This window comes from Meles meles, chromosome 3 (genome assembly GCF_922984935.1).
Source record: "Meles meles chromosome 3, mMelMel3.1 paternal haplotype, whole genome shotgun sequence".
NCBI lineage: Eukaryota > Metazoa > Chordata > Mammalia > Carnivora > Mustelidae > Meles > Meles meles.
Genome location: NC_060068.1, coordinates 107,169,022 through 107,178,908, shown reverse-complemented (window position 1 = coordinate 107,178,908; position 9,887 = coordinate 107,169,022). Strand labels below are relative to the sequence as shown.

General features: G+C 55.3%; 1 protein-coding gene across 1 annotated transcript; it reads left to right on the top strand.

Moving 5' to 3' along the window:
- Positions 1 to 5,702: 5,702 nt before the first annotated feature.
- On the top strand, positions 5,703 to 9,546 carry EGR1 (early growth response 1). The gene is made up of 2 exons (XM_046000937.1): positions 5,703 to 6,279; positions 6,978 to 9,546. The coding sequence occupies exons 1-2, from the start codon at positions 5,970 to 5,972 to the stop codon at positions 8,303 to 8,305; spliced, it is 1,638 nt and encodes a 545-aa protein (XP_045856893.1). The 5' UTR covers positions 5,703 to 5,969; the 3' UTR covers positions 8,306 to 9,546.
- Positions 9,547 to 9,887: the final 341 nt, after the last annotated feature.

Sequence of the window (9,887 nt, the reverse complement as noted above, 5' to 3'; positions counted from 1 at the left end):
CCCCTTCAGGCCCAACCTAACAATGTCTGACCCGTGACTCCTTAGGCAGACTCTAAGGACAGCAACCCAAACCCCAACTCTCTTGGGCAGATCCCCCAACCTTGGCCAAATCCTCCACGGTCTCTTCCTGCAGCTCCTGGATTCCATCGGAGTTTGCCAGGTCCCCTCTTCAGAGCCAGGGGCCCCCTCCGCCTTAGGCCTCAGCATCACTCTGCATCAGCCCTTCTCAGAACTTGCGCTTCTCCACCTGTCCTAGGACTCAGGGTTCTCCTCTGGCACCCAGTTTCCCCATCTGTAATAGGAGCGCAGGAGATGGCTTCACACCCGAACACTCCAGGGTGATTTTTCATCTCCCCTGGTCCTTCTTCATGTCTCCAAGCGTTCTCTTCCGTCAGTTCACCTTCGGCCTCCCCCCCCCAACCCCCCCCGCCCCCCCCGCCCCCCCGCCAGACCTGGCCTCTTCAGGTTTCTCCTCACCCTTCACAGTCCTTCACAGGGTGGGAGCAGAGATGCCCCCAGACCTGCTGAAGGCCAGGCCCTCCATGTTTCCGGCAGAGCCCATCAGCTATCGGAAAGAGTGACAGGCACCCCATATAGAACCGAAGGGAGAGTCACTTCCTGAGCCCCCGGCTGGGCCACCACCGTGGCAAACCACGAACTGAGCAGCACATGTGGGTGCTGACGTAGTCCAGGGCTGGGGAGGAGGAAGTGGCAATGGAAAAAGGGGCTTGCTTTCCTCTGAGAGCGGCAGCCTGCTCAGCCATGGCTCGAGTTTCTGAGACGTGATGGTTCCCACTGGCCTTCGCCTAGAGCCTCAGCTGCCGTGGACAAGTTCCATCCTGCTCTCAGACTCTGCCCCCTACTCCTCTTGTTTGCAAGGAAAGTCAGAGTGTAGAGGGCAGCTCAAACCTGCACACCCTCTGAGAGCCTCTCCTCTTTCCCTGGACTTCTGGCACCAGTCACCCCAGGGGTGAAGTGTGAGTCCCAGCCTCATCCCTAATGCTTCTTTAAGTCTTGTGGATACCCGGGCCAGACTGCAGGAGTGGTTCTGAGTCTGTCTTTCCCCCAACCTTCCTTAAAAGTCTTTCCCTTTAGGCTCCAGGCTGGTTGACCAATGAGGGTTGTTGGTCGCAAGTTAGGTACTCGAACCCCCAAATGAGATTTTGCTCCTTGGGAGGCGTCTTTTTTCTCTGTCTCCTCCCCTTTCAGTGCCCCCAGTCAGAGCAAACGGGAATGTGCCATTGGCCAAAAGACAGACCATACTAGAATGGGGATAACCTAGATTCCTTCAGCCCTATCGCTGAGAAGTCAGGCCTGAAGCATAACCCTATCCAGGGAGAAGCGTCTCGGGCCCTTCTTCTCATCGGTTTCCCTGTGGCTAAGGTCTGGGGGGTGTGTAGGGGCTTTGAGCCAGCACCTCTCACTATTTCTGTGGAAGCTGTCTTCCCAGGGCCACACAACCTTGAAGGCAGAGCAGGGCTGAGAAGGCCACCTCCTCCTCTGTAGGAGCTGTAGAGGGCAGAATGAGGGAGATGAGGGTGGGGGGATATAGTTTATCCCATCTCATAGCCCACACCTTAGCTGGAGGTCCTAGACTGATCAAGGCCTTCCCCCTGCTGAGGCCTTTGCCCAGTGGTCTCCTTTGCCTGGAACACCCTCCCCCTCCACCCTCCTCTATGCAGAGTTGGTTTCCTGTCATCCTTCATGTCTCTGAATAAATGTCACCTCCTCTGAGAAGTCCTCCCTCACCTCTCCAGTATGTTATACTTACCATAATCTGAAATCATCCTTTTAAGTTATGTAGCTGTTTAACTTGGATACAAGTAACCCACTGAATGGCAATTTCCAGGAGGGTAAAACTACATCTGCCTCCTTCATTGCAGAATCCCTAAGACTTAGCACTACCTCAGTTGTAAGCAGTGGCCAATTAACCTGTTTTTTAAAAAAATGAATGTTTTACTCAACCTTACCCCTTACTGTATCTCCCAGTTGGAACCCTCTCTCTCCCAGTCCATTTCTTCCAGACAGAGCACACAAGGACTGTCCCGGCCACCCTACTCTCAACCTTGACCTGCAACTGCCTCACTTCCTCACCACAAAGTTCTGTCCTTCTCATGCTCTCTTTCCTCCAAGATCTCTTCGTCATTCCTGCCCCTTTCCCTGGAATCTTTCCCTCCTCTTATCTTCTGTGTTCTTCAGCATAACTGACATTTGGTGGCTAACAGCTTCCCATTCTTAATTCTCTTACAACATGGAATGCAGTCTTCCTTCCACCCAAGTGGAAGTTCCTTAGGGGGCAGGGCCTCTGTAGGCCTTCCCGGGCCTTGCCCATAGAGTCTTCAGAAAAATTCTTTGTTGTTGTGGATGATGGGTGTATTAATCAGAAACTGCTGGGTTGTGAGAACAGAAACTGAAGTGAGCCTATTTTATTAAATCAAAAAGGGATGTATTGGCCTGCGTAACTTAGAAGTCCAGATTGTATCAAACACTCACTTTCTGCCTGTAGATACCTTCTGTTTCCCTCTGCATTGGCTTCATTTTCAGGTAAGGCTTTCCAGTCCTCATGGCAAGATGGCCTCCAGGCTTACCTTCCATTGGCCTAGTACCACTAGGGAGGGAACTTTTTCAAGGGTTCCAGAAAAAATCCTGGAGGTGCTTCTCACTGGCCTGGTTTGGGTCATGTGCCCATCCTGACTCAACCGCTGGAGCATCCTAGATGGATGGCTAGGTATGGGTGACATACCCACTCCTAGATCTTGGATGGGGTTATCTACTTCCAACCGCATAGACTGGATTGGTTTCCCAAAGGAAATTACTAGCTAGGAGCTATTATGAAAAGAAAGGGGAATTGCTAGGGGCACCTGGGTGGCTCAGTGGGTTAAGCCTCTGCCTTCAGCTCAGGTCATAATCTCAGGGTCCTGGGATCCAGCCCCACATCAGGCTCCCTGCTCAGCAGGAAGCCTGCTCCCCCATCTCTCTCTGCCTGCTCTGCCTACTTGTGATCTCTCTCTCTCTGCCAAATAAATAAATAAAATCTTAAAACAAAAAATAAAGGGGAATTGCTATTGCATATGCAAAGCAAAAGATGCAGACTATAAGGATTTCCAGTGTCCACCTTCAGCAAGGACCTGAAGATACCATAGGTCATCTTGAGCATTAGACTCATAGGGGAATTGTTTTGCTCTGGCTGGGTTTGGGAGATGTGCTCTTGGGGTCTGGACAGCAGCCCAGGGACATAAGGAGGATCCTAGGATGAGGAACTGACTCAGTTCTGGCACTTACAAGCTCAGAAAAATTGTGACTCAGTTGTTCTAAGGTTAAAACATTTTTCTTTTTTTTTCAGAGTTCCACAGGTGACTCTGTTATATCAGCAAGGTTGGAAAATTCTGCTCTGGGAAATGATGCTCTACTGTAGCAAGAAAGATTCAGATTAGCGCTTCAGGACAACGTCCCCTGTGTTAGAATTGGAATGTTTCTCCCTCTCTGTACAACTTTTCTGAAAAGGGTCATTGGAGTTTGCTCAGAGGCTGAAGATGGGTGGGTGAATTGTGGGTGATCCCAAGGGTCAAAAGCCCCTGAAAATAACAATAGCCACTGTTTATTGAATGGCAACCTCAAGGCAGGCACTGTGCTTTGGGACTTCAGAGACTCAGTCCCTGTAAGTTTCAGTTTTTTCACAAACAATCCTTCCACGTGGGTATCATTAACATTAGCTCCATTTTACAGTTGAAGAAAGCGAGATTTGAAAAGCCTGGCCAACGTACCCCACCAGGGAGTGGCAAAATGGGCATTGAGACACAAGACCATCTGATCCTGACTAGCAGGAGGCCTCAGAGAGGTGCATCACTCATGCCTCTAATGAAAAACACGGGTAGAGGGTGGGAGTGGGCCCTCCACCCCACCCTAGGTTTTTGGGTTGGGGAACTCAGAGCACAGAGACAGCGTTCATCGCGGGATTCCTTAAATAGATTTTTATCAGAAAATGTGTGTGTGTGTGTGTGTGTGTGTGTGTGTGTGTGTGTGTGTAAGAGATATAGGCGGATGAAGCCCCAGAGAGCTATGCCCCCCCTTTAAACCCCCTGACTCCGACCTGTTTGGGTTCAGAGACCCCAGCCCCTCTCCCTTCTGTCCCGGTGTCCTCAGCACCCTCCTTTCACATACATACTTTCTGCTTTCTTTTTAAATTCAGAAAAAGAGCACCTCCCCTGGGTTCAGAGTTAGAGCAAGAACCTTCCTCTCTCGGAATCCCTATTTACTTTGGGGTGCGCACTTGAAGCTGGGGGTAGTAATGGCACCGAGAGGGCTTCCCCGTTCACGTCCGGCTCCCAGGAGACCTGCGGAAATCGTTCCCGTCTACTCCCCCCGGCCCCCCTCCACCACCGCCCTTAGCCTGGCTCCGGGAGGGGAGTGTTATCCCGCCCAGAGTCTGGGCGCCTCGGCGGTGGCGGCTCCCCAGGGACTGCAGGGAGCGCCCAGGCTGCGGCGCCTGCTCAGTTTGTGCTCACTGCGTCTAAGGCTCCCCCTCTCTGGCTCCAAGCCCAGCACCGGAGCAGGGAGGGGGAGCAGGAAGGCGGCGGAAGAGCCCACTCGGCCCCGGGCCCGGGGAACCGAGCTGGAGAGGGGACCTCCAGGGGGCAGCACCGGGCCGCTAAGCACGTCCTCTCTGTGCCAGCCTAGGGGGTCTCCAGACAACCCATAGGGAAGCCCCCTTTTAAGACTGCCGTACTGCCCGCCCCACTTCCATTTGTTCTGGATAAAGGTGGGAAAGTCTTCCACCACCACAAGGACCACCAGCTCCTGGTTGAGAAGCAGGTGGCCCACCACAACCCTAAGGGACGTTGCGGATGATCTAGCGGTTATTTCCTAGCCTCAGTTTCCCCAAAGGCATCTGGAAAGCCATAGTGTCATTGGTCAAGGCCGGAGGGTCAACGCTCCGCCTCTCCTGGGCGGCCTCTGCCCTGGCCAGCCCAGTCACTCCTCCCCTTAGCTCCCGCCCGGCTCCCACGGTCCCAGAGCTGGGCGGGAGGGCCCTGGATGACGGTGGCAGAACCCTGGCCCGACTCGCCCTCGCCCCCGCCCCGGGCTTCCCCAGTCCAGTCCTCGCCCGGGAGCCGCCTGAGCCGCGGTGCGCCTAGCTCTACGCGCCCCGAGACCTCCACCTGGGCGTCCCCAGCTCTTGCGCACGTTCGGGCTCCCGGCTTGGAACCGGGGAGGAGGGAGGGAGCCAGGGAGCAGCAAGCAACGACCCGGAAATGCCATATAAGGAGCAGGAAGGATCCCCCGCCGGAACAACCCTTATTTGGGCAGCACCTTATTTGGAACGGCCTGATATGGCCCGGCCGCTTCCGGCTCCGGGAGGAGGGAAGAAGGCGGAGGGAAGAGGCGGGGGTAACGCTGGGAACTCCGGAGCAGCCTGGGTCCGGGAGTCCTCTGCTGAGGCTTGGGTCCTAAGCTCTCTCGAGGCCTGGGCGCCCAGGGTGCGGGAGTCGGCTCGGGGGCCAGAGTGCTGGACGGCGGTGCCCACAGCTCTGGGATAGGGGGCTTCACGTCACTCCGGGTCCTCCCGGCCGGTCTTGCCATATTAGGGCTTCCTGCTTCCCATATATGGCCATGTACGTCACGACGGAGGCTGGCCCGTGGCGTTCCAGACCCTTCAAATAGAGGCGGATCCGGGGAGTCGCGAGAGATCCCAGCGCGCAGAACTTGGGGAGCCGCCGCCGCCGCCAGCTACCGTCGCCGCCAGCTTCCGCCGCCGCAGGACCGGCCCCTGCCCCAGCCTCGGTAGCAGCGCAGCGTCCACACCGGCCGGCGGCGAGGGCGAGCCTGGAGGCCCCACCTGCTCTTGCCACAGTGTCCCCCGCGTCCCGCATGTGACCCGGCCAGGCCCCCCGAGAGTGTGTCCCCCTCAGCCACGGCTCCGGGCTGCGCCCGCCCGCCCCAACACCAGCTCTCCAGCCCGCCCGTCCGGGATGGCCGCAGCCAAGGCCGAGATGCAGCTGATGTCCCCGCTGCAGATCTCCGACCCGTTCGGCTCCTTTCCTCACTCGCCCACCATGGACAACTATCCCAAGCTGGAGGAGATGATGCTACTGAGCAACGGGGCTCCCCAGTTCCTCGGTGCCGCCGGGGCCTCGGAGGGCAGCGGCGGTAACAGCAGCAGCAGCAGCAGCAGCAGCGGGGGCGGTGGAGGTGGAGGGGGCGGCAGCAGCGGTAGCGGCAGCGGCGCTTTCAACCCTCAGGGGGAGGCGGGCGAGCAGCCCTACGAGCACCTGACCGCAGGTAAGCGGTGGCCTACGCCGAGGATTAGCCCCTTCGCCAGGATCCTGGCGAACAGTCCTTCCCCACCGCCTTGCAGCGCCCTCTTCACCGCAGCAGCAGTGTTCTGGACCTCAGGGATGCAAGTGGGATTTCCCTTCCCTTCCTCAGGGTCATGTGTTAGAGGGATGCCTGGGGACATCCACCCTCACCCGCCTGGTCCCTAGCGGTGCCCAGAGGAGCTAGCTTCTGTTTTGGATGGAGCGCTCGGGCTGCGTGGGTGGGTGGAGAGGGGGGAGGACTTGTTTTGAAAAGCAGAGCTGTGCCCCCCTTTATCCAGACGGCTTGCTTTGCCAGCCGCCTGTCCCCAAGGAAGGGCCGCGATCCGTGCCCAGGGATGTCCTGGCAGCTGGGGGTAGGGGGCGCGCACTAGCAGCGCCGGAAAGGGTGCTGGCGGGAATCCCTCCGTGGCGCAGCCGCCGCTGCGGAGCGCTGGGAGCTGCAGTGGAGGGGGATTCTCCGTATTTGCGTCAGCTGTTGTTGAAATGGGCTCTGCCGCTGGAGCGGGTCCAGGAACATTGCAATCTGCTGCTATCAATTATTAACCAGCTCAGGAGTCAATGGTAGCCAGCCCGACCTCCTGCCTGGCAGCTTGGGTCCTTCTTGTCCTCCAGTAATTGCTCTCCAATAACCAGGCCTCCCCCTTCTCTCTCTCCTGCCAGAGTCTTTTCCTGATATCTCTCTGAATAACGAGAAGGTTCTGGTGGAGACAAGTTACCCCAGCCAAACCACCCGGCTGCCCCCCATCACCTATACTGGCCGCTTCTCTCTGGAGCCTGCACCCAACAGTGGCAACACCTTGTGGCCTGAGCCCCTCTTCAGCCTGGTCAGCGGCCTCGTGAGCATGACCAACCCACCGGCCACCTCGTCTTCAGCACCATCTCCGGCAGCGTCCTCCTCCTCCTCCGCCTCTCAGAGCCCACCCCTGAGTTGTGCAGTCCAGTCCAGTGACAGCAGCCCCATTTACTCAGCGGCACCAACGTTCCCCACACCTAACACTGACATCTTCCCTGAGCCACAAAGCCAGGCCTTTCCCGGCTCTGCGGGCACCTCACTCCAGTACCCGCCTCCTGCCTACCCTGCTGCCAAGGGTGGCTTCCAAGTCCCCATGATCCCTGACTATCTGTTTCCACAACAGCAGGGGGACTTGGGCCTGGGCACCCCAGACCAGAAGCCCTTCCAGGGCCTGGAGAGCCGTACCCAGCAGCCTTCACTCACTCCACTGTCTACCATCAAGGCCTTTGCCACACAGTCGGGCTCCCAGGACTTGAAGGCCCTCAACACCACCTACCAGTCCCAGCTCATCAAACCCAGCCGCATGCGCAAGTACCCCAACCGGCCCAGCAAGACGCCCCCTCATGAACGCCCGTATGCGTGCCCGGTGGAGTCCTGTGACCGCCGTTTCTCCCGCTCTGATGAGCTCACCCGCCACATCCGCATCCATACCGGCCAGAAGCCCTTCCAGTGTCGCATCTGCATGCGCAACTTCAGCCGCAGTGACCATCTCACCACCCACATCCGCACCCACACAGGCGAGAAGCCCTTCGCCTGCGACATCTGTGGGAGAAAGTTTGCCAGGAGCGATGAACGCAAGAGGCATACCAAGATCCACTTAAGGCAGAAGGACAAAAAAGCAGACAAAGGTGTTGTGGCCTCTTCTGCCGCCACCTCCCTCTCTTCCTACCCCTCCCAGGTGGCTACCTCCTACACATCCCCAGTTACTACCTCTTACCCATCCCCAGCCACCACCTCATATCCATCCCCTGTGCCCACCTCCTACTCCTCTCCCGGGTCCTCAACCTACCCATCCCCTGTGCACAGCGGCTTCCCCTCACCCTCAGTGGCCACCACATACTCCTCTGTTCCCCCTGCTTTCCCGGCCCAAGTCAGCAGCTTCCCTTCCTCAGCTGTCACCAACTCCTTCAGCGCCTCCACAGGGCTTTCGGACATGACGACAACCTTTTCTCCCAGGACAATTGAAATTTGCTAAAGGGAAAGTGGAAAGAAGGGAAAGGGGAGAAAAAAAAAAACACACAAGAGACTTAACCTTAATGGCCAGGAGGAGGAGATGGCCACAGGAGGGGGTTCCTCTTAAGTGAGATGGAGGTTCTCAGAGCCAAATCCTCCCCCTCTACTCCACCCCAAGGTTGGCGTGGAAGGTCTGTTGGCCTGCAGTCCTTTCTGCCCACTTGTCCTTCCTCCCCAGTTCCTACGCCCTTTGACTTCAGCTGCCTGAAACAGCCATGTCCAAGTTCTTCACCTCTATCCAAAGAACTTGATTTGCATGGGTTTTGGATATATCATTTCAGTATCATCTCCATCGTATGCCTGACCCCCTGCTCCCTTCAATGCTAGAAAATCAAGTTGGCAAAAATGGGGCTTGGGCCTCTCAGAGCCCAGCCCTGCATCCTTGTACAGTGTCTGTGCCATGGATTTTGTTTTTCTTGGGGTACTCTTGATGTGAAGATAATTTGCATATTCTATTGTATTATTTGGAGTTAGGTCCTCACTTTGGGGGGCGGGGGGAAGAAAAGCCAAGCAAACCAACGGTGATCCTTTATTTTGTGATGATGCTGTGATGATTAAGTTTGAAGCTTTTTTTGAAACAGCAGTCCTTGGTATTAATCAGAGCATGTGTCAGAGTGACGTTCCGTTAACCTTTTTGTAAATATTGCCCGACTGTACTCTCACATGTGACAAAATACGGTTTGGTTTTTCTTCCTTTTTTTTGAAAGTGTTCCTTCCTTTTTGTCCTTTTGGTTTAAAAAGTTTCACGTCTTGGTGCCTTTTGTGTGATGCGCCTTGCTGACAGCCTGACATGTGCAATTGTGAGGGATGTGCTTACCTCTAGCCTTAAGGGGGGCAGGGAGTGATGATTCGGGGGAGGCTTTGGGAGCAAAATAAGGAAGAGGGCTGAGCTAAGCCTCGGTCCTCCAGAATGTAAGAAAACAAAATCTAAAACAAAATCTGAACTCTCAAAAGTCTATTTTTTTAACTGAAGATGTAAATTTATAAATATATTCAGGAGTTGGAATGTTGTAGTTACCTACTGAGTAGGCAGCGATTTTTGTATGTTATGAACATGCAGTTCATTATTTTGTGGTTTTATTTTACTTTGTACTTGTGTTTGCTTAAACAAAGTGACTGGCTTATAAACACATTGAATGCGCTTTATTGCCTATGGGATATGTGGTGTATATCCTTCAGAAAAATTAAAAGGAAAATAAAATAGCTGCGGTTGGGTGCGTGTTTCCTGGGCTGGGGTGGGGGCCTTTTGCTATTTTTTTTTTTATTTTAAGATTTATTTATTGAGGGAGGAAGAAGAGAGAGCATGGGAGTAGGGGCAGGGAAAAAAGGGCTTTTTAAAGATTTTATTTATTTATTTGACAGAGACTCAGTGAGAGGAAGCACAAGGGGGGTGGGGAGTTAGAAAGGGAGAAGCAGGCTTCCCGCTGAGCGGAGCCCGATGTGATGCCCATGCCCGGCTCAGGGCCCCAGGTTAATGACTGAGCCACCCAGGCACCCCAGGGAAGGCGAGTGTTAAGCAGAGCCCTCTGGGAGGCTCCACGTGG